The sequence below is a fragment of the Eleutherodactylus coqui genome, chromosome 1, assembly GCF_035609145.1.
Source record: "Eleutherodactylus coqui strain aEleCoq1 chromosome 1, aEleCoq1.hap1, whole genome shotgun sequence".
Taxonomy (NCBI): Eukaryota; Metazoa; Chordata; class Amphibia; order Anura; family Eleutherodactylidae; genus Eleutherodactylus; species Eleutherodactylus coqui.
Genome location: NC_089837.1, coordinates 440,744,395 through 440,770,108, shown reverse-complemented (window position 1 = coordinate 440,770,108; position 25,714 = coordinate 440,744,395). Strand labels below are relative to the sequence as shown.

The following is a 25,714-nucleotide window of genomic DNA, read 5'->3' as shown; positions in this document are numbered from 1 at the left end:
AGTAATATGTAACAGCACACCCATGTATATTTAGCATCTAGCATGACAACTGATTCACTTTGAATGTACTATGTTTTTAGAATAGGTATAAATACACGTTTTATTTTAATTACAGATTAGCACAGTGAAGCAGCTAATTTTTTGAGTGGGATCTATATGAGGTCCTAATTATTCTCAGTGAAGTTTGTGTTGCATCTCGGAACTCATGATTTTTCATGAAATAATTTAGTTTCTCCATAAAATGAATTTCAACATTTTAGCCAGGAGCTTTGCAAGATAACAAGTCAGTTACATTTTCAGAGGTTTTGCCAGTGTGTAATCTGATGAAAAAGGTTCATCGTATCTCAGAGTTTAATGCGTGGCTACGACAGTGGTGCAAAGCTGAAGGTTTTGGATTTGATAGTTGTGATGTTGGTAGGTGATCTAAGAAGGAGTTGTTCAAAAGCAATGATTTGCATCATTCACATAAAGGTAAAGAAGTGCTTGGCGAGGAATCCAGCATTTTTCTTGAAAGACATTAAACTACATGAAGAGGACAGAAATTTCATTTATGAGGCTGATTTTTGTTCCTTGCCAGTAGCGATGAGGTGGTGTGTTGGTAACTCCAAACATGTGGTAATTAATACTGGAGATATAATTGATGTAGCTGTTAAGAATAAAACAAAAAAAATAAATTTCTCCACACAATGTATACTAATGCTTGTAGCTTAGGCAGCAAGTTCTCTGACATAGTGGTTATTATACCCAGGGATAATTTAGATAAGGATTGTTATGACCGGGAAATAGTCATACCTGGATAAACGTTGTACAAGAAAGACAGAGTAGAAAGAAGGTGCAACGGAGAACCTATTTATGTTAAGGAAGCCCTTACTCAATGGTAATTCAAAATACACACAAACAGCTAGAAACTGCCTGGATTTACCTTCAAACTAAGGGCGCCCACCCACTGGCGTTTTTTTTACCTGCGTTTGTGTTTTGCGTTTTTCCTGCACAGGCATAGAGATAACATGTGTTTCTGTCCACTGGCGTTTTTTTTTCGGTCCGTTGCGATTTTTAACATAGGAACTGTCAGTTGCATATGTGTCCTTATTTTTCTCTTAATGCACCCATGAATGGCAATGTAAATTAACGGAAAAGCTGCGAAAACGGCGCGACAATGCCGCAAAAAATGCCGCGAAAAACGCGTGGAAAAATCGCGGAAAACGCGCCAAAAACGCTGCGTTTTTCACGCACGGAAATCGCAAACACCAGTGGGTGGGCGCCCTAAGGATGAAACTTTTAGCAGAATTGGTGTCATATACAGGCCTCATGGGCAATCTGAGGATTATGATGACCTGTTGGTTGATGAAATTACTCAGATGACAATAAAGGGAGATATTGTAATTATGGGAAACTTCAGCCTGATGTGGATTGGAGTATCCCTACTGTACTTATATGAAAGACCAGGAAATTGATAGCGGCATCTAGAGTTAGTATTTACTAATGGGGAACTGCTGTTTGATGTTAAGGTGGAAGAGAATTTGGTTTCCACTGACCATCAAAATTTATGGTTTACCATAAGAACAGATTTTGAGGAATCCTTTACTACAATCAAATTATTAGATTTTGGAGAGAGTAAGGTCAAGGATATGGATGAGTTTTTAAAAAATAAATTATCATTGTGGAATAAAACAGCAGGAGTGTGTGCCCAGAGGACGAAAAAAATAATATCTTGAAGTCAACTAAACTTTTGTCAAATTAACTAGCAAAAGTAAAAGGTAAAAGAAACCACTCTAGTTCACTAGAGACATTAGTAAAATAGTAAAATATAAGATGTCTGCCTATAAAAGATTTAAAGAAACTGGACGTGTAGCTAACAGAGAGTTGTATAAAATTAGATAGAGGAAAGCACAAAAGCAGGAAGAAATGGCCAAATACATCAAGGAGGGGGATAAACATTTTCAGGTGTATTAGTGAAAGGCCAAAGGAGGTCCAACAAGCTACTAGATAGTGCTAGATCAGTTTCAAGTGGCTATTCTGTGTATTAAAGCTATCACCACTTCAGTTGGAGAATAATAGAGAAAGACATTCTAAATTTTAAGATCCCAATTATTAATATTCAGTGTATTTTTATGAAATAGAGTTCAGCGGACTTGCCTGGGGCTGGATAAAATATGTTAATCACCTCAAAGCTTGTAATTGTCGCTGCTGTGTCCTTCTCATGATAGGTTAATTGTATGCTATTATTTAAAGGGGTTGTCCTGCGCCGAAACGTTTTTTTTTTTTAACCCCCCCCCCCGTTCGGCGCGAGACAACCCCGATGCAAGGGTTAAAAAAACAAACCGCTCAGCGCTTACCTGAATCCCGGCGGTCCGGCGTCTTCATACTTACCTGCTGAAGATGGCCGCCGGGGTCTGCTCCCTCCGTGGACCGCAGCTCTTCTGTGCGGTCCATTGCCGATTCCAGCCTCCTGATTGGCTGGAATCGGCACGTGACGGGGCGGAGCTACACGGAGCCGGCATTCTGCACGAGCGGCTCCATTGAAGAGAGCAGAAGACCCGGACTGCGCAAGCGCGGCTAATTTGGCCATCGGAGGGCGAAAATTAGTCGGCTCCATGGGAACGAGGACGCTAGCAACGGAGCAGGTAAGTAAAAAACTTTTTATAACTTCTGTATGGCTCATAATTAATGCACAATGTACATTACAAAGTGCATTAATATGGCCATACAGAAGTGTATAGACCCACTTGCTGCCGCGGGACAACCCCTTTAACTATAATTTATTGTCAGTGTTAATTTTGGGAAAGGTTTTTCACATGGGTTTTTATAAAATACCTGACATCTGTCCCCACTGTGTGCCTTTGTTGAAGTATCTCTAATTCAGCTTAGTTTACAGCTGGCTGGACACACTATTTCCTCTCTACATGGCCCATTTCAGGGGGTGTACCTGGTCCCTTTCCAAATATGTATAACTGAGAAGAAGCACTTAGTAGTTTACTGATTTTACCTTTACCTGTTTAAACATCCAGTTAGTGAAATCTACAATGAATAGCCACTTTTAGTGTTGAGTGAACAAAAAGAGCCAAACTCTGTTTCGGGTCAAACTTTGCTAAAAGTTCGGTTTAGCACAAACCAGAACCTTGCATGCTCTATATAAATAAAGGTGATATTATTATAAACAGGAAGGACATACAAACTTCATGCAGATGCTGTCCTTGGTCAGATTTGAACCTAGGACCCAAGCGCTAGAAGAGGAAGAGGAAAAAGAGGGACGAAGGAGAAGGACTCAGTGGTTAGAATTGTTGTCTTGTAGCACTGGGGTCCAAGGTTCAAAACTGACCAAGGACAGCACCTGCATGGACTTTGTATATTCTCCCTGTGTTTGTGTGGGTTTATTCCCCATAATTATAATCACCTTTATTTATATAGTGCCTACATTTATTGAAGAGAAGGAGGAGGCACATGTAGTCCTTGGTTAGATTTGAACGCAGGACCCCAGTGCTGCAAGGTAACAGTACTATCTACTGGGAGAAGGAAGGAAACTTTTATGACTCTTAGGCACTGTTATACATTAGTTTTAAGGGTATTGGTGAAATTCAGTACTGAACGTCCGCTACTTACACTGAACGATGAGCGATCAGCTGATCGTCCATCGTTTATGCTGCATAAATGATGGATGATGAGCAGATCGCTCATCGTAATTAGTGGCCGTTCAATACTGATCGCCCGCTATGTTAACGCAATGGAGAGAGGCGAGGGAGCGAGAGGAGAGAAATCTCCTGCAGCCTCCCCGCTGAGAGCTAACGATAAGAGCTAGTATGCCTTTAAACAGCAGTGGCACGCAAATTTGTGATCTGCTGTTATAGTCCATCCTAGCACTGATGGCAGGCCTCCTTGGAAGTCACTTAGCTAGCTGGTAACACAATGAAACTGATCCACAGAAAACATGTCACTTAATTATATGCGGCACTCCAGGTTCATGGGTCTAATTTCGATAAAGGGAAGCTTCAATTGTGAAAGGACCATTGTCTTTAACAAAGTGGGCATTCAGTATATGTGATAACAGCTTTGTGCAACATGTTTCACTGGTTGAAACTCATCACTAAGTAATTTATAGATACTGTATATACATATCTATCTACGCAATAAGCATATCTATTTAACTAATGCAGATGTGGTATACTTGTCTATGTGCCTTCTTCTCCATCAAAATGGCTTGGTTGCTATAGAATAAGACTAAGAGCCCACACAGCTGTATTTTGGATTTGTGTGTACAAGCGTTAATCCAGGGCCCCCAAGGAGCATTTTGTAGATATAATGCCTCATGGAGCATTCAGAGTGCCTATGGGTCTATAATACAAATCCATGGTGATTATGCGAGTCCATGCATGTGGTTGAGTCCTGAATACATAAAAAACAGTTTGTCACAAGATCTTCTAGCAATGCATTTGCTGTGATTGCACTATGTGAGTATTCTTATGATCAGCTCTATTATATCTTTACTATAATAAAAAATATCATAGTAGTGTACAACTTACGTGGAGAAGGCATTATTTTGCTTTTCACACCGAATGCCAGTGCAGTTCAAGGTTTTATTGGACGTTGTATCATAATTGAAGTATAACTGGTTCAATCCATTTGCAAACGCCAGTAACACAAGACAATAAATGAAGAGAAACTTTAAAATGTCCAAAAGCATTCTTCCTAAAGAGATCTGTAGAGGACCCAGGTGAGAATTGGCTGTGAACAGGGAGATTAACCTCAAGGAGCTAAAAATATTTGCTATAGCAAATAATGCTTCTGCTACTAAAGTGGGATGAAACATGTCCCAGTGTTGACGTTGACGGTCCTCATGCCAGTACTAAAAAAAAAAGTAAGTAAAGATGTTATTTTCACGTTATGTTCATATATATAAAACTAGTTTTTATTTGCTAGCAAGAAAATGTATACCCAAAATTTAAAATTGGCCATTCATTAACTCATCAGACGTTAGGCCAGCAGCCCTGCTCACTTCCAGGTCCAGTGACATTATGCCTGTCTAAGCATGTGACCACTGCAGTCAATCACCGGCCTCAATACTGTTGTGACTAGTCATTGGCTGCAACTGTCACATGTTTTGACGGGCACATCACCGCTGAATCCAGAGGAGAGCCAAAACTGTGGGGAATAGTCTAGAATCTGCTGGGTTAGGTGAATACGACTCTTTTTAAAAGAAAATCTTTTAGACCCCAAAAAGTTAAACGAAGGAGGCAGCCTAGGCAACAGGATAAAGCAATGTGATGATGGGGCTGTTTTAATACTTCTGCACTAGTGTACTAAAACAGCCCTTTTTTTCTAAGTACTAAATATGTTTTTCGATGTACAGATTCTGGCTCTGGTGGGAGTGGTATTAGGTGAGACATGCTTGGCCTCACCTGTGGGTAATTTGTCAGGACTATTTAACCTGGCCTTGTGTTTGGCTTCAGTGCTGTTTAATTTCAGTCTTCCTCTAGCTAAGAAGCTTGGAGCTATATGTCATGCTTGCCTGAGTCTTCTCAAAGCTAAGTATGGTGGTTATTATCTTTTACATCTTGTTTGCTGTGGCTTTTTCCTATTCCAAGTAAACCAGTTAGCGGCTTAGGTACATGGTCAGGTTCGCCCTTTTTAGGGAAGGTTACCTGCATATAGGCGGGTCCTTTCCCTGGATTAGGTTATTTAGGGACAGTGTTTTCCTTGTTGTGGTTGTCTGTATTGTTTACCACTGTTGGTGTGCATTTGAATTAAGGCCCATTTACACTAGCTGATGATTGCAAAAGAAAATCTCTAATCGGCGATCATTTTAGCGATAATCGGTGCATGTAAATGTGCACCCATCATGTGCTTTTAGGACACTGCTTGCTGATTATTAAATTCAGTCCAAGCTAAAAATTGTCATTCACTCTTATCAGAAGTTCTCCACAGGGAGTGCTGATAGCATTGTTTCCCCGTAGAGAACAAAGGATCTGAGCGAAGATAAAAGACCTCGGGCTATTACCTGCTTTCAGTGAAGGCTTCATTTGCACATCTATTTGGTACTTAAGTAGTTGAGTAGCTACTCAATAGTTTATGCAAAATGTTCGCTCAAAGCTGTCACTCAAACTGTCATTTGAGCGATCTTTGAGCGATCATCGCCTGGTGTAAATGGACCTTTAGTATTTCAGGTTACGGATCCAGCGCATCCGGGTTTGGACGCAACACTATGGCCACCATATTTTATTACATTGATTTGTCTATAAATTACATTAATTTATAATCACACAACAATGGGAGTGAATGCATCCGGCTAAACCTCTTAGATGAATCATAATTCCAGTTATTTTTTCTTTGACCAATTCCATTAACTGAATATCCAAGATGCTCGTTCTCATGACTGTGTATTATGTTAATAGAGGTGAACATTGGTGAAAGACTCAATTCAATGGCATCTCCTGCTTGTTGGTAACTTTCCTGAGATACGAAAATGCCACAGCAATGCTAATTGCCAGATCCTTGGCTGTCACAAAACAAAAGGATGGGATTAAAAAAACCCTATTCAGGTGTGATAGGAAGCCCAATGAATATTGATTGAGCTTCGCTCATTACAGGATTGAATAACGGGAGAGTATCTTCCACATGACAATATACATTCAGAAAGGAAATGCTTGATAACAAAAAACAATTGCAGACACACAAAGATGGGTGAATCTCCCGGTATCATACTTCATAACAATTATCACATAAGTGATTGCGTGCAATACCAGGATTGACCATACGGAGTGCTGTAAAAACCTATGAACACCTTTTTTTAACTTAAATCTGTGCAACTTGAGCCAAAAATCATTTGCAATATAAAAGATGATAACATTAGAAGGAGAAGATGATGATGATAGAGGATGATAGAAGGCAGAATGAAGAATCTTTTATTCCATATAATATTACACAAAATACACATAATAAAACCTACATTAATTTCTTCATGTAATATTTAAACTGTACCTTAGAATATGCAACAATCTTTAATGAAATAGTTGCCAAATATAATGAATTCATTACGAAATCCATTAAGTTCCACCAGTCATGAATGTAATCCTGAAGTCCTCCATCCCACATCTGCTTAATTTCTGCCCATATGATACCTGTTTATCATAAAACATAACATTAGGAGGATACACAGATTTCATTTCACCGACTACAACAGGGGGCATAAATGCAGTTTGATAATTCAGTATAATATTCCATTACAAACAAATTACCATTAAAACATCAGATGAAAAATAAACTACACAAACTAATAGTGTTCCGTAAAAATCTGTATGTGCCAAAAGCCTGTCACTATAAAAAATAAGCATTAATGAATATATTGAAGCAAAAATTGTAACAAAAACAAAATCTTTCATTCCCCAGAAAAAGTAACTAACTTCACTTTTACTAAGGGCTCCTACACACGAGCATATGCGTAGATATGCTCCCGAGAAGATGACGTGACTGTATCCTGAAGGAGAGTGAGTTCCCGCACATTTTACTGTACATTTTTGCATTGGCGGGCTCATTTACATAGATGTGGGAGACACCCATGCTGGTTTCGAGTTAGCTCAGCAGCCTAATTAGTCCCCGGTGTTAGCAATTAACACCGCAAAATTGTGCAGTTTCGTTCGTGGTTTCATGTGGAAAGGGTACGCATTTGCGCATTACCATGGACTCCTATTAAGCCTTGGGTGCGCAAATGTGCACAAAAATAGAGGATGTTGTGCCTTTTTTCTCTTAAAGGAAATGTGGGTGTAAAAACGCTCAATGTGAGAGAATCCAATGAAATTGATTTTCTCCACACGCTTAAAATCTAAGGCAATATGGTTTTAGCACTGTGTATTACATGCGTAATAAGCTGAAAAAATACGTTCGTAAGAGTAAGCCCTAACTATGTCTTAGTATTAGAGCCTCCTCCATTATCTGTGTAAAGCGGTACTCAACTGGGTAGAGATGTCTTCTATGCTGTAGACAAGTAATGAGGTGTTCCTACTAAGGTCAGAAACAATGAATGCAGTACGGTATGATCATTACAAAGGGGCTATCTCCAACCTGAAAAAAACCTTTGTTGAAAATTTATTTTCTAAAACTTTCATCATACTCGATTTTAGATAATCAAAAATGTTATCTTCTGATTTTAGGATTTTTCCAACACAGTTAACTGTCACCTGTATACTACTAGTGAAAAGTTTTAGAACACCTCAATTTTTCCAGTTATTTTTAACATTAAAAGTCCAGCAAAATAACATGAAAGGTTCGAGGGTTTAAAAGTAAGTTAAAACCAAAAATATTACAATATTTTAACCAGAAACAATAGCCTGAATTTATGATTTTAACCAAAAGGCTTTATTTTAGAGAACACATTAAGATCAGCTGCTCTGTAGCATAGAAAGCAAATTATGGTTTGAAATTGGATGCAAACTATTCCTACAACTTTTGTAGATTACTTTCAAACCTTCTGATTCTATATAACCAGTGTTGGAACAGACTGAATTAGAACAACACAGTTTTGCTCTTCAGGACAGAGCATATTGCTAGCATAATGGCAAGAAAAAGGCAATTAACCAAAGAGGACAAATAATTATTATCCTTAGATGTGTGTAGGTCTGTCCTACAGGCAAATTACTGAGAAAGCCAAATACAATTCCCTATACCATCAAAAGGTGCTTAAAAACTGGAGAAAACTAACAGGAAGAGGTCTGGCCACTGCAAAATCAGATGGCATTTTTTTTGAGAGTCAGCAGTTTGCATTATTGGCACCTCACAACACAAAACCTTCAAGCACAGTTTAATGAAGCAAAAAATAAACAAGTTTCAATTTCAGCTGTGAAGAGAAGACAGGTTTGACAGGTAGAGTATTAGTAAGAAAGCCACTGCTAAGATTGAAAATAAAAAGAGACGTATTTGGGTCAAGCAGTACCTTCAGTGGACTATTAAAAAGTCGAAGAAGGTCTTATGGACTGATGAATCAAAATTTGACATTTTTGGTACATTTTGTAGGGTTTTTGTAGTGTCGAGTAGGTGAAAGGATGGTTCCTGAGTGTGTGACATCAACTATCAAACATGGAGGAGGAAGTATGATGGGCTGAGGCTCTTTTGCTGATTTCAGAGTTGGCAACTTGACAGAGTGACTGACATACTGGACAAAAAGAGTTACTACAGCATTTTGATACGCCATGCAATACCCTCTGGTGCACGTCTAGTTGGTCAGGGGTTCATATTACAGCAAGACAATGATCTAAAACATACTACTAGATTATGTCAGAACTACTTAAGAGGACAAAAAGAAGCTGTTAGGCTTCAAAGAATGGAGTGGCCAGCTGAATCTCTATTGAGCTTTTTTAGGATAAACTGGACAGAAGGGTGACAGCAAAGCAACCTACAAGTGCAGCACATTTGTGGCAATTTCTACAACACTGTTGGGAAGAAATCTCTGAACAATACCTGAATGCAACTGTAGAAACAATGCCCCAATTGTGTAAAGTTGTTTTATCAGCTACTCTGAAGAGTCAAAAACAAAATTAAACGGAGGGCGTGGCCTGAATGAGCCAATGGCGGACGTGAAGTAACAAGCTCTGCTAACAAGATCAGCTAAAGCTACTCACAGCAAGCCGGGAGATCTGCGATTCAACTACAGAATGTGTAGGAAACTTCCCTGCACCCGACAATTAACAATTAACCTACATCCTAAACTCCAAGGGATAATAAAAGAAGAATTCCCATATGAATGGGACCCCTCGGGAGTCCAATACCTAGGCAAAACAATTAACCTACCAATAAAAAGCACATTAGATCGCAATATGAGATCATTGATAGAGGATATCCAACGAAGCATGACCGGCTATATTTAAAGTAGAACTATCTTGACAAAATGATTGTCCTACCTAAAATATCATACATTTTTAAAACAATAGCTTTAAAATGTAACTCCAAACTATTCTGAAGCCTGCAAAGCCAACTCATGTCCTTTATATGAGGAAACAAGAGACCAAGAGTAGCTGCAGCCATCCTGTATACCCCCAAGAGATTTGGCGGAATGGGGGTTCCTAATTTAATTGCTTACTACAAAGCAAATATTATCTCCCAGCTAAGGGCCTGGTGTGTTCCATGGAAGGGAATAAGCTGGCCTTCTTTTGAACAAACCTCATTAGGAGGGAAGTCCCTAAAAAATCTATTGCTAGCTTCAAGTACAAACATAGATATTATCCCGATAGAGAATCCAATAATTAAAAATGCTGTTGAAGTCTGGAGACAATTATTACAATTCACAAAAGATCGTCTTCCTAGAACGGAGATCCCCCTCCCCCTAGAGGTTATGGAATTTAGCTTAGAAGACATCAATACGTGAAGCTGGAGGCAAAAAGGAATCAAATGGCTCTCAGATTTAGCTGATAGCCCCAGGATGAAGGCATCCCATCAGTTTCAGGAGTAATTTGGTCTCCAAAGTGGGGACTTTTTTCTATACTCTCAAATCAAAAGTAGTTGGTCCTCCATGACCCCCCATGGGACCTCTCTGCCAAGTTTTCTATTTAGATTTCCTTTCAGCCCCTCCCTCTATAAGTTATCACTGAAAGATATGTATGAAATCTTTTGCGGCAGCGGTGACTTTGAACAAAATCCACAAAAAAGGGCAGGTCTTCTTAACAGGGAGAAGGAGTTGGGAAGATCTTTTCTGATTCCAAAGTGGATCAAGGCGCATAGTTGGGCAAATAAAGCATCAACATGTGCCTCCCTGGTGGAGGTCCATTATAAAACAATTACCCGATGGTACAGATCTCTGGTGAGGCTGGCGGATTTCTTACCGGGAGTAATCGAGTGCTGTTGGAGGGGTTGCGGGATGAGAGGCTCTTTATTACATATATTCTGGAGCTGCCCTAACATAAGTATCACCTGGCAAAATTATTTTAAATTCATTAGCAACGTCACTGGAATAAAAATCTCATCCTCACCTGAGCTACCAAAATTTCTGCTAGGAATAGAGGACATTCCCCCTAATTTTAGGAAAGTGATTGCACACGGCCTCCTTGTTACTAAATTACTAATAGCGAGAAGATGGAAGTCCCATTGTACTCCTTTTCTGTCAGATATAATTCAGACACTGTCAGAACATATGGGTATGGAGAGGATCTTTGCTTTCAGACAAGACAGAGTCTCCAAGTTCAGAGAGGAGTGGGAGCCTTGGACAGATTATCTTCAAGTTGATTCGACCAACTTAATGTTAAATCCAAAAAGTAATTCAATGAACCCTATTTAACGGTTAATGAGAAGTTTGACAGTTTGATGGTCTATAACAGACTATTTAAGAATGCAGTTCCACATTAGATCCTATACCCTCCCCTACTCTTCCCCCCCTACACCCCACTTCCTACATTTTTGCTCCACCCCTCACCCCCTACCCATAAATCTTGTTACGAATATAATTTCTGTTAGAAACGGCCAAGTCATGTAACGTATACATATCTCCACTAGTAATGTTCAAACCCATACAATGTGAATGTAAAGTATTTCATTATGGTTGTGTGAGATTTCTTGCCAATTTTCAATAAAAACAATTAAACAATAAAAACAAAATTAAACCATTATTTTATTCATCTTAACTTGCTTTTCATTCTGTGCTTTCATATCAAAGTACATTTGAGACTAGAGATGAGCGAGCACCAAAATGCTCGAGTGGTCGTTACTCGAGTCGAACTTCCCGCGATGCTCGAGGGTTCGTTTCGAGTAACGAACCCCATTAAAGTCAATGGGCGACCCGAGCATTTTTGTATATCGCCGATGCTCGCTAAGGCTTTCATTTGTGAAAATCTGGGAAATTCAAAAAAGTGATGGGAATGACACAGAAACGGATAGGGTAGGCGAGGGGCTACATGTTGGGCTGCATCTCAAGTTCCCAGGTCCCACTATTAAGCCACAATAGCGGCAAGAGTGCCCCCCCGCACTGTCAGCATAAAGATCATTCTCCTCTGCCACAGCTGTAACAGCTGTGGCAGAGAAGAACGATGTTAGCCCATTGAATTCAATGGAGCCAGCAATACAGCCGGCTCCACTGAAAGCAATGCGCTGCGGGCGATCGCGGGATGAATTGTCGGGAAGGGGTTAAATATATAAGCCCTTCCCTGCAATTCATCCTGAAATGTGTAAAAATAAAAAAAATATATATACTCACCTTTCCGCTGCAGCCGGAGTTCAGCTGCGGCCGCCGGCAGTTCTCCTGAACTGCTTCTCTATACTATTCAGCAGCCGGGGCTTTAAAATCCCCGCCTGCTGAATGAGCTGCCTCTAATTGGTCACAGCCTGACCAATCAGAGGCAGGTCTCACTCACACACCCATTCATGAATTCATGAATGGGTGAGTGACTGCTGCCTCTCATTGGCTCAGCGCAGGGACCAATCTGATTTTGTTGATAAAAATAACCTATTAACACTTCTTGTTTTTTGAAAACATTCTCAATTTACAGCATATTTCCACACCTGCCTAAAAGTTTTGCACTGTACTGTATGAGAGTTACGGAAACCGCTTACTGCCGCTCGATTCTCTGTTTCCATAAGTATTAACTACTACCAGCCACCATATACAGCCGGGCTGGGGACAGTGGAGACCAGAACTAGAGATAGGTGCTGGTCCCAGAGGTGGCCCCACATCTTTCAAACTTTTATGGAACATACTTCTATGACTAAGAATTCTGTTCAAATCATGTAAACACAAAGAACTTTTTTTGAAGATGTTTTTTATCCATGATGTCTAAATCAAATACTGTTTTTATTCTGGTATGCACGAAAGTGCTGGAGGTACTGTGGATATGTTATAGGAATCTCAGATGGGAATACCTGTTTATTCCAGCGCACCGTACATGTGAGAACCGATAATACAGAATGTGACCAAGTCTTTCCTTATCAGGGATTCATTGGGATTTATGGGTAATTTCTCTGGCATTTTCTACATGAGGCTTATAATATCTAAGTAGCCTTGAGCTATATGTTTAAAATCAAAAACATCAGTAAAATCCTGCATCCTGTAAAATTGTGGAGCGATGCTAGGAACAGATGACACCCGCTTTAGCTAATGTATTTTTAGAATTGTGGGAAAGGAAAAACGAGCTGAACAACACAGGGAAATGTTTTTTCAAGTCTTTTTACAAGTGTTTCACAGTATATTACTCCATTTATATTTATAGACCAGATGAAATCCAGCCATAACATAAGCAGATAAAAGACCAACACTATATATTATTAATACGTATTACTCTCTGTAACTGTTTTGTACATTATTAGCCCATTTTTAAATATTCCTAATTTATTCTGCAGCATTTTACAAGTAAATCTGAGGGACTTCGGCTACTGGGTGACCCAATAATGGCTATTACACCTTGTTTTCATATTAAAAGGTTTGAACAGAATTAGAGAAACATGGCAGCTGTCTTCCATAAATAGAGCCAAACATGTCCATACTTTGTGGTTAGTGTTACCACTAGGCCCCATTGAAGTGAATAGCAACTAAGCCACATACAACCTCTGGACAAGTGTAATGTTCTTTTTAGTAGAAAGAAGACATATTTTTTCTAATCCTGGAAACCTATTTAGTAAAATATAGCATTGGACTAACAGGTTGCCATTCCATGTAATTCAACATAACAACTTTATGAGTACTCAACATGACATCATCCATAACTCAAAAATGTTTGCAGATATTGAAAAAAATAACCGTACCTATCAAATTCTGATGAAATTCTACCTTTATATAGTGAATTCCATGACCCCCTCCCCTCTAAATGTTTTTGGGCTGAATCTAAGATGCTGCCACCAGCCATTTTGAACTTTTTCTACATTGATTGCTTTTGCATGTCCTAGATAGTATTTTTACCAAGTTTGGATTAATTACACCCAGCAGATGTAACTCTAGACATACTTGAATAGAATCCTTTAATTCTGATCACCCTGACATATATATGTGTGTAAATATATATATAAATATATATATATATATATATATATATATATATATATATATATCTGTGTGTACAATGGACATTTGTGCTTTGTGTAAGGCCAGGCCCAGTTGGTATCCATGCAGACTTTCCACTGTAAAACACACAGATTGAAAGGCATGCATTTTTGAATGTTTATTTACACCGGTGGATGCACACTAAATATTCCACGAGCGGAAAGAAAATTGCGCATTCTCTATTTTACCGCGGAATCAGCACGCACGACCTCCATTGATGTCTATGGAGGCATCCGACCTGCAGCTCATACACAATTAACATTGCGCATGGGCTGTGGGCACCCGCGTCATTGCTAAACATCAGTGTGGGAAATACAAACAAACAGCAAAAGAAAAATTGTACTACGCATGACCACCTGTGAGCCTCCGCAGTCATCCGCTGTAGAGTTAAGTGAGGCACACGGGGTCACCGGCCAGGCTCACAGCCAAAACCGGCGGTACGCCTCCCGCATGCATAATCCAATCCGCTCAGCCTAAGTATATGACTTTGTATCTTCTTATTGCACAAAAAAAAAACAAAGCAAAAACCAGAAGAAAAGGCTTCTTCCAAAATGCCATCTGTGTTGCTAGGGAAATGAATGAACTATTAAACATTTTATAAAGGAAGATACAAATTTAGCTGGCATTAAATATTCATCCCTTGTATATTTTCTTCTTGGCATCACTTGAGCTTTAAATTTGAGTCTTATAAATCATATTAATAATTGAGCTTTCAAACCTGATCATTTTCTGTGGACAGCACAAAATAAAAATATTGTCATTCTAATTACTTGGCTAATATCCCTCATTAAATGAGTTGTCCAGGATTAGTAAAGAGAACACACTTGTTCTGCTAGAAACAACATTGCAGTTCTCTACGCACTTGCCATTGATGCACATCTCTAGTCAAGCTAATGGGGCTGAGCTGCAGTAAAAATACAGCCTATGGACAGACATGGCGCGGTTTCTGGGGAAAAAAAAGCAGTTTTTATTTTCTAGTCTATTGGAGAGCCGGACAGAGAAGAATTGGAGGGAAGCTACCCAGCAGACACTTCTCCTCAACCTTGACTTTTTTTAAACCTATGTTTAAAAAAAACTTCACTATTTTTGAAACCCTACAGCGTTACAGAAAAAACTTTTAGGTCAGATTTGCCAGTTTTCTGACACTAATTGCACTAGAAAACTGTCTTACATGCATCTTTCACATTTTTAATTTGTTAAATACTCTCAAAAACTTTTGGGCAAATTTACTTAGACCAACAGTTCAGGCATCAGTCTAAGTTAACTATGATCTGGGAGTTCCTGTGTAGAGATGAGCGAACGTACTCGTTTAGGGTGATTTCACACTCGAGCACCGCTTTTTTCGAGTAACTGACTACTCAGGCGAAAAGATTCAGGGGGCGCCGGGGGGCAGGGGGTAGCAGTGGGGAACAGGGGGAGCTCTCTCTCTCTCTCCCCCCCCCCACTCCCCTCTGCAACCCCCCGCTCACCCCTGGCCCCCCCCCCCCAAGTCTTTTCGCCCGAGTAGTCAGTTACTCGAAAAAAGCGGTGCTCGAGTGCAAAATCGCCCTAAACGAGTACGTTCGCTCATCTCTATTCCTGTGGCTTGTACCTCTGAATACATTTGTCATATCTGGTCTGTGCTTGAAAAAAGGGGCATGGCTCTGTGGAAACAAGGTGAGATCTAGATGCAACATTAGGCACCAAAAATTTAGCCAAATTTGCCCTAATATTTTGTTGCTAAATCTTCCATAAAGTGATAGGTGGTATAAACTTAGACTAGAGAGTCAAAATATGCTGTGATAAATCTGATACATCTAAAGGCTATCTAGTCTAACAATTAGATATATTAGTAAATCTGCTCCACGGTTCCTTGTAATGTTGGCATATCAAGTTGCCTGTGGTTATGTCAGCATACATTTTCTGACGGCTTTCCTATAACAATTTAGTTGTAGTCTTTGAAAGCTCTCTAATATCTTTTTACAGTATGGTGTCCCAAACTGCATCCTATATTTGGGATGTGGCCGTACATAGGATTTACAGAAGAGTAAGATTCCAGCAGGATCAGCAGTGAGTTTTTATCTCACTTTTATATGCCATAACATCTTTCTGTTTTTCTTTAGCTGCTCCTGCTTGACATTGCGTACTGCTGCTTAGCTTACTTGAACCAGAATACCCAAGTCCTTTTATTGTTCTTTTATCCCCAGTGTTATTTGATTAACCCTTTCCAGTCCACTGTCTGACGTCTAAACACATTATGATTTAAGGCTGTACAGCTCCGATGTTGGAAGACATCCGTCTGGGTTCTCTTACTGTATATTGCCAGCCTCTCTGCTGTCGGAGCCTATCCAACGTGTCACCTCATGCAGTACTGGCTTTAGCCGTTGTATAACAGCAGAAAAAGAGTAAGCCCCCTAGGAAAACCAGAATACAAATTGGATTGGAAAGGGTTAATATACAATCATGAGAAAAACTAAGTACATCCTCTTTGAATTCTATGGTCTTATACATCAGAACACAATAAAAAACACCTGGTCCTTAAAATGTCTTAAAGTTAGGTAAATACAACTTTAGATAAACAACAACACATGACAAATTACATTGGTCATTATTTAATAAACAAAAACTAGGCAGAACAGTGTATGAAAAAATAGGTACTCCCCTAATGCTTCAATAGGAGTTAAGAGGCTAAGAAGCAGCCCTAAAAAAGGAAATATGGTATACAAAAAAATCACAGAAAATGGCCTTATTCTTACCAATGTACTAATATAAAAGGGCAGGTAGGCCTCCACATCCTTCAACATGCAGCCAGCCAAAATGCTAAATGGAGAAGCATTGCACAGGTGGAAGGTACTGATGAATAACCACTCACGCAGCTTCCTTATACCCAGGGGGGGTGGCTGCTTTTAGCATTTTGACTGACTGCATGTTAAGGGGTGTAGTGCCTCTACCTGCCCTTTTGTACATTGGTAAGTATATGCCCATTTTCTGTGAATTTTTTTTTAATCAAATGCATTTAATGAAATTGATCATCAGCAAGTTTGCTGGTCTGGAGCATTCACATGCTTGTTAACATAATGTCAAGGAAGAAAGACATCTGCAATGATCTTACAGAAGCAATTGTTGGTGCCAATAAATATGGGGAGGGTCATTAAGCCATATACAAACAATTTGGAGTCCATCATCCTATAGTGTGAAAGATTATTCACAAATGGAAAATATTCAAGACAGTTGACAATCTTCCGAGGTATGGACATCCCAGCAAATTCACCCCAAAGTCAGACCATGCAGTACTCAGAGAAACTGCAAAACGGCAAAGAGCCATATCTCAAACTCTAAAGGCCTCAGCGTGTTAGATGTTCAAGATCATGACAGCATGATTACAAAAAGAGTGAACAAGTATGGATTTTTAGAAAGGTTGCCAGGAGAAAACCTCTTTTTTTCTAAAAACAACATTGCAGCATGGCTAAATTTTGCAAAGTTGAATCTGAATAAATCACATGATCTCTGAAACAATGTCCATTGGACAGAGAAGTGGAAAAATGTGTTCATAATGCCAGCTGTGAAAACTAAACAAAGCATATGAGCACCAACACTTCATATCAACTGTCAAGCACAAGGTGGTGAAGGGATGTTTTGCAGCCACAGGACCAAGGCACCATTGAGTTGACCATGAACTGCCTTGTATGCCAAAATATTATAGAGCCAAATGTAAGGCCATCTATCTAAAAGTTACAGTTTGACCAAACAGAGTCATTGTTGAGGAGAACGATTCCAAGCACACCAACAACTCTACATCAGAATTGCATAAAAACAATCAAGGTTCTGCAATGGCTCAGTCAAAATCTAGACCTCAACCCAATTGAAATGCTGCGGTGAGACCTTAAGAGAACTGTGTGTCATTGAATGCCCACAAATTTCAATGAACTAAAGCAACATTGTTTAGAAGAGTGCGCCAAAATTCCTCCAGAATGTTGTGAGAGACTGACAAAGCTATACAGAAAATAATTACTTCAAATGACTCATGCTAAAGGTAGCTCTACAAGCTATTGATTCATGGGGTGTACTTAAAGGGGTTGTCCCGCGTCGAAACGTTTTTTTTTTTTTTTCAATAGCCCCCCCCCCCCCCCGTTCGGCGCGAGACAAACCCGATGCAGGGGTTTAAAAAAAAAAAAAACGGATAGTACTTACCCGACTCCCTGCGCTCCGGTGACTTCTTACTTACCTTGCGAAGATGGCCGCCGGGATCTTCACCATCGGTGGACCGCAGGTCTTCTGTGCGGGCGATTAGACGCTGAAAATTAGACGGCACCATGGAGACGAGGACGCTAGCAACGGAACAGGTAAGTGAATAACTTCTGTATGGCTCATAATTAATGCACAATGTTCATTACAAAGTGCATTAATATGGCGATACAGAAGTGTATAACCCCACTTTGTTTCGCGGGACAACCCCTTTAATTTTTCACACACTGCTTCTGGATTTTGGCCTAGCTTTTTATATAAATAATGGCACAGTGTTATTTGTCATGTGTTGTTATTCATCTGAGGTTGAATTTACCTAATTGTAAGACTAAGAACCAGATGTTTTTTCTTACATGCTGATAAGTAAAACCATAAAATTCAAAGAGGGTGTAGTAGGTTTTTCTCAGGACTGTATATGCAGTAATATTACTGAAGTTACATTACTTTACATTTATCAAGATTAAATTGGATCAGTCACCTTCTTGCCAGTACTGCCAGCTTATTCAGATCTTTTTGTAATATCCCACTACTTTAAATTGTTTCGCAATCACTCTGTGCTTCCTGGTTGCTGCTGATCAGGACATGTGATTGCTGTAGCCAATCACTGGTTGTAGAAGGTCCCAGCTGAGGTCAGTGTTTAGCTGCAGTAGTTGTGGGAAAACCCCTTTAAGTCTTAAATATCCTAAAATATTTTGTATATTCAATGAAAACTCATGCTTTCCTTTGAATCCTATCCACCAGGTCATTAATCCCTTCATGCAAAAAGGCGTACATGTACGCCCTCTGGTAGAGGGGGGCTTGTGGAGCTAGGAGTTGAGTCTGCTCTATACGCAACCATCGTCAAGTATAATAGTAGCATTTAAATGACTCAGCAGAGGAAGGGGTACCTTTCTCCCAATCGCCCCCATCTCACTGTAATGAGATCACAGAGTGCCATTCAGGTGTCGTGGCAGCCTGAAGCCTTGTAAAGGCCCTCAATGTTGCCTTGCATTTCTGTCTGCAGAAATATAATATAATGCAATACTGAAGTGATGCACTATATTGTGTAAGCTAACAGACGATCACTAGTTCAAGTCCTCTACCGATACAGTATTTTTTAATTGTTACAAAAAGTGTAAAATATTAAAAGTTTTGAAAAAACGTTTCTCATTATTATGATAAAACACTGAAAAATATAAATATTTCATGTTACCACATCTATAAAAGTCCAATCTATTATAATAATGTATCATTTATCCCGCACAGTAAGCGCTGTCAGAAAAACATACATAACTCCAGAATTGGTCACCCTGTCTCCAAGAAAAAGAATAAGATGTATGTGAGCTTAGCTTCATTTTACCTCAGTTTTCAGCCTTTACGCTATTTTCTTTGTAACTCAATCAACACATTTAAATATATAACTTATGCTTATTTTTAAATCCCTGCCCTAGCTGCATTTAGAAATCCAGTGGGCGGTCCTAAACAATGTTTTACAGCCTTCTCTGTATAACATAGCATAGTAATAACTGTCGATCTCTAAGTAGGACTGCCAACTGGGACTTTTAAGTAGTGATCAGCGAACTTTTGAAAAGTTCGGTTTGGCTGGATTGATTGGTTAATTAATTTGAACTGGAATATCACCAGTACCCCTAAAACTGGTGTATAACACTGTCTTAAAGCCCTGTATAATAGACTTATTAGTGTATCTAATTACTTTTGAGCTATTTTCAAAGCAACGTTATTGAAGAAATAAAAAAGAAAAAACAAGAAAAAGAAGAATGTTTAGGTTCTTGCCGATCCAACCTAACCTCAGCAAAGTTCGATCTGAAACAGGATTCTAGTGTTTTGGTTCGCTCAACACTAGTCCTAAGCATAGAAAGAACAGGAAGTTAAATGAATAAATTACAGGTTATAGTGCATCTTTTCCCACAAGCTCACCTCCTTCTCCTCTATAACACGCTGCCCATGGGTAGGACTGCATGTGCAAAATGACTGGTTCCCTTTAAAGAGAATCTGTCACCATGTTTTTGCCTGACTCACTGACAGAACCATAATGTAGTGCCAGTCACACTAATTACAGTGCAAATAAGGGAGATGGAACAATACCTCTGCAGCACCACCCATTGGATGGCATTTCTTCAAATCAATGCTTGACCCTTTATACAGGTCTGTAGAGCAATGATTGGGAATTGAAAATCAAGCCAAAATCCATACACAGACAGCTGTTTCAGGGTTTTTGTTCCTCGTCAGTGTGCAGTAGCCAAGCCAGATCCTACTGCACACTAATGAGGGGCAAAAACCCTGAAGCAGCTGTCTGTGTATAAATTCTGGCTTGGTTTTCAATTCCCAATCATTGCTCTACAGACCTGTATAATGGGTCAAGCATTGATTTGAAGGAATACTGCCATCCAATAGGTGGCGCTGCAGAGGTATTGTTCCATCTCCCTTATTTGAATATTGCCCAGAGGAGCATGAATGGCCTTATAAGTCTCCTCACTCACCTGCTTGCTGCTCTCCCTAAGGAGTGATGTTACCCCTCCCAACTGATTACAGTGATATGTCGGCTGTATGTTTCTGTGCAGAAGTTTGGAAGAAACTCACAATTTATTTGTAGCAACCAGACACAAAACTAGGCTTGCATATTCATGAGCTGGAGACTAGCCACATCTACCCCACCCTCCAGCCAATGATTGGCAGCTCTCACTATGCATAGTAATAGGCAGACAGCTGTCAATCATTGGCTGGAGGGCAGAGTGAGTGTAGCTAGCCTGTAGCTCATGACTATGCAGGACTACTTTAAGTAGTCCTCTATACATGTGCTGCCACTGATAAAACGCAAGTTTCTCCAAAACTACTGCTCAGATCCTCTTTGTCCTCAGAGAGAGGCGCAAATAGATGATGGGAGAGTCCCTTTAAGATGGTGCTAGCTCTTCTATAGCAAACATAACATTTGATTTTCATTGCTTTATTTTTGTGACACATTCATCTAAAAATACTTGCAACATGTAAAATCTGAAGGTTGAAATGTGACACTACTGAAGTAAGCATGATGTTTTCTTGTACTCTAATCCAAATCTTTAAATTGTCAGAGATAAATTGAGTTCACTTCTGTGTAATGAAGGTATATAGCCCACTGTGTGACACCTAAAATCCATCACCGGCGAGCTCCAGCTGAGGGGAAAGCAAACTTTTTAAGTCGCAACAGAAATCTTCTTAGGTAACTCACATATTTGTATATTTTTCCACTTCTCCAAATAACTAATTGGATTATTTTTGCTTCCTTACATATTTTAACCCCTTCCCTCCCCATGACGTAAGGGTACGTCATGGAAGCGGGGTACTTCCCGCAAAATGACGTACCCTTACATCATAGGGATAGCGCGAGCTCATAGCAGATCTCGCGCTATTCCGCAGCAGGAGCCGGCTGTCACTAGTAGCTGGCCTCTCGCTGCGACAGCGGGGGGCATTGGAGATGCGCCCACCCGCTGTTAACCCCTTCCCTGCCGCGATCTAAGTAGATCGCGGCAGGGAAAGGGTTCACAGAGGGAGCGCACTCCCTCTGTGACTTCAGCCGACTCTCGCAATAACATCGCGAGAGCCCGGCTGGTTGCTGGTTGCAACAGGATGCCAGATACCAGCCTCCTGTATAGCCATTGCCTAAGATCGCTATAGCAAGCAATAAGGCATGGCAGGAGAGAAGTCCTGCCATGCCTTGTTGTAGCGATCTGCAGTCCTGCAGTGTAAGTCCCTCAGAGGAACACAGTTTGTGTAAAAAGAAGAGAAAAATAAAGTTCAAAAATAAAAATGTAAAAAAAAAGTTAAAAAAACTTTTTTTAATGCTTTTTCTCATATTAGCATTAAAAAAAATTTAAAAATCCCACATATTTGGTATTGACGCGTCCGCAACGATGCGTACAATAAACTGAACATGCTATTTATCCTGCTCGGCAAAACGTGTTAAAAAAAAACGCTAAAAAACTGAGACTAAATGCAAATTTTTAGCATTTTGCCTCCCAAAAAACGCAATAAAAGTGATCAAGAATAATGTATGTATCCCGAAATGGTACCAATAAAACTACAGCTCCTCTTGCAAAAAATAAGCCCTCATAGAGCTCCGTCCATGGAAAAATAAAAAAGTTGTTGGACAGTTGAATGCAGTGAGTTTAGAAATTGATTAATTGGAATTAATAATTTCCAAAAAAAGGGTTTTTATTGTGGAAAAACCTAAAAAAATATAAGAATTTTGGTATCATTGTAACCGTACCGACCGGCAGAAAAAATGGATTGTGTTATTTATGCTGCATGATTAATGCTGTAAAAAAAAAAATCTATGTCAGAATTGATGCGTTTTCTCTCCCTACTATCATAAAAAAATAATAAAGGTTTTACAATATAGTCAATATACCCCAAAATTGTACGTCGATGGAAAAATAAAAAAAGTTATGGCTGTTGAAAAATGGAGATGAAAAAATACCAAAAATCGTTTGGTCCTCAACGCCAAAATAGGCCATGTCCTTAAGGGGTTAATCACTTTATTTGTCTTCTAAATGACATGGGTAACAATAGAAGAGATATCTAAACTGTTCCAAACTGATCACATGGTGCAATAACATTTTTGATAAAAAATACAGCTTTGTTGTTCTCAATAGGGAATATTTTTCCATGTAATTTTTTGGCATCTTACAAAGTGAGTAGATTGGAAAAACAGGCGGCAAAGAAGAAGTGCCGTTGTCAATAGCAACTGTAAATATATCTTCATTACATGAATGTGGAAAACATAGCTACAGTTTTCTTCACTCAGGACAAAGATGTTGCTCTCTGTGTTGAAAATGTATCATAAGCCAAAGTGCATTGTTGACGTTAAGTAGCAAGGATAGAGTACATGCGCAGGCAGGCAGAATGTGGCTAAAGTCACATGGAGTGACGGAGGAGCCTGCTGTTTGTGTGTAAGGGGTTTGTTTATTTATGCTCCTGCCAGGACCTTCAGAGAAAGGTCACATGATTTTGTTTACTCTGATTATTATTGCTATGGACTGATAGGACCTGAGTTGCACTCTAATTAGCTGAGTATAAAAGAGAGGTCCTGTTCCCTGGCTCAGTGTGACTCAGCAATTTCAGAGAGTGCAGAAGAGACTCAACTAGTGGGAGCTGCAGGAGAGCTGACCTGCAGCTGAACTTTGTGAGTACCCGAGAGGAAGAGCCTCGGGTGAGCTGCATCAGTTCAGGCAGGGCAGACAGAAAGATCATCAGCTGGACTATGTGTGCTTACCCAAGAGAGAGAACCAACTAGCATGTCTGAACTAAACAGGACAAACAGGAGCTAGTGAGAACCGGCTGTGCTGATGTACTGTGTGTGGGTTCAGACCACATCCTCCGGCAATGCGCCCCATTACCAGTGCTCCATAGACCAACGTCCAAGGCTGATCTAAGTGTGAGAATGGCTGCAAAAACCAATGTGAGCAATCAAGGAAGCATCCAGACATAAACCTCATTGACGCATCTTTGTGAGTAACTGTGCACCCTAATACCTCCAAGCTATAACCTCTAAAGTGACGGCAATTATTATAGGGTGCTCGTCTGTTATTATTACCTATGCCAGTTCTTTAAGAGGGTTGTTGATCCAGGGATTTAGTCTGATTGCCAGATTGGCAAGGAATGTTTTCTTAATTAGGAAAATTGGCTTTTACCTCCTGGGGTTTTTTGACTTCCTCTGGATCAACATAAGGAGGTAATAGGTTGAACTAGATGGACAAATGTTTTTTGTCAGCCTTCCACACTATGTCACTGTTTGTTTTTCCTGTAATTAGTATTTTATCAACTTTAAATGAAATATAGTTTTCTAATTATCCTTCAAGTAATTTCATTACTCAATTTTCAATAAAGTATTGTTTATGTGGTAAACCTGTGTAAAGGCCTTCTTTCTACGGCATCATATTCCACATCTATCACCTATTTCATAAGGTGACACGTCATAGGCCTCTCACAAGCCAAGACCGTACTGCACACTGATGAGGGCAAAAACCCCAAAACAGCTGTCTGTGTATGCATTCTGGCTTGGTTTTCAATTCCCAATCATTGCTCTAAAGACTTGTCTAAAGGGTCAGGCATTGATTTAAAGGAATGTTGCCATCCAATAGATGGCGCTGCAGAGGTATTGTTCCATCTCCCTTATTTGCATATGGTAACACTGATATGCTGCATCATCGCATTGACAGGAGGAGGTTTGGTACCATCCATAGAGAGTGTGGGTGATCTGTGTGAGATACTAGACCTGTGTTGGGAAATAATGACATGAGGCATGAAGCTCCCTATACACCTCTATGAGGCCATATTTAGGTGCCGGAAGCAGTCGATAACGAGAGAACATAGCTGAGAGGGCATAGTGCTCTTTGACATGTCAAAAGTTTTCTAAAAGTGCAGGTATTCTTTTAGGGTGACTACCCACTACAGTTTTTTTTTCACTGCGAAATTCGCAGCTTTTTTTTTCTGCAGGTGTCTATGGGACTTGTAATGTTAAAATTGTGATTTTGCGCGATCGCCATTGCTGATATAAAGCTCTGAACAGGAGCTGTATACACAAAATAGGAGGACAAGTTGACCGGACTCAGACTCACGTATTTTGGCCATGTAATCCGAGCAGAGTCGCTAGAAAAATCTATAATGCTTGGACAGATCAGTAGCAAAAGAAGACCCGGCCGGCAAAGAACACGATGGGCGATATTGTCTGATACTGGCATGGTTATCAAACAACTGAAAAAAGCAGTGCAAACCCGAAAAACATGGAGGGAGCTCACTTTTAGGGTCGCCGAGGGTTGTGAACAACTAAACTGCTAACAACAACACAAAATATTAGGACATTTATATTCTGGACTTTTTAGAAAGTTAATTTAGATACATTGGGGGCAAAATATGTCCATTCGGTGTTTGGCAAATGCATGTAGAAAATAACAAAGTAATCTTTTACATTTTAATAGTCGACTACCCTAAGCGGACTACTCTACTAGAGTATAAATAGCTTTCTACTGACCACCCGTAGTATTTTTGGTGTGGAACATAAGGATGAGCTTGGCTTGACCCTTGCACACATTTCTGAAAGAAGCGTCTTTACCGCCTACACACTGCTGTCAGCGGCTTATATTTAGCGGCTGTACAGATAGATGAAGAAATGCTTTCCTAGATAATCAGTTCCTAACTGAACACATTAAGTTATTATAGTGCAGTAATTAAATGATTTCATGAATGGGTGTGAGTGAGGGCTGGCCTCTGATTGGTCAGGCTGTGACCATTCAGAGGCATCTTATTCAGCAGGCGGGGATTTTAAATCCCCGGCTGCTGAATACTACTAACAGCTGTTCAGAGCAGTTCAGGAGAACTGCAGCCTGCCGCGCTGAACTCCGTCTGTCGGCACCAGGTGAGTATATATATATTTTTTATTTTTACACATTTCTGGATGAATTGCAGGAAAGGGCTTATATATTTAACCCCTTTCCGACAATTCATCCCGCGATC

General features: G+C 39.8%; 1 protein-coding gene across 1 annotated transcript in view; it reads right to left on the bottom strand.

Annotated features, from left to right (window-relative positions):
- Nucleotides 1–25,714, bottom strand: part of TRPC4 (transient receptor potential cation channel subfamily C member 4) — a 187,040-nt gene that overhangs the window by 17,801 nt on the left and 143,525 nt on the right. The window contains exons 5-6 of the mRNA XM_066582564.1: nucleotides 6,973–7,112; nucleotides 4,518–4,840 (exon numbers count right to left, since the gene is read on the bottom strand). Of these exons, the coding sequence (XP_066438661.1) occupies nucleotides 4,518–4,840; nucleotides 6,973–7,112 (463 nt within the window). The remainder of the gene's footprint in view (nucleotides 1–4,517; nucleotides 4,841–6,972; nucleotides 7,113–25,714) is intronic.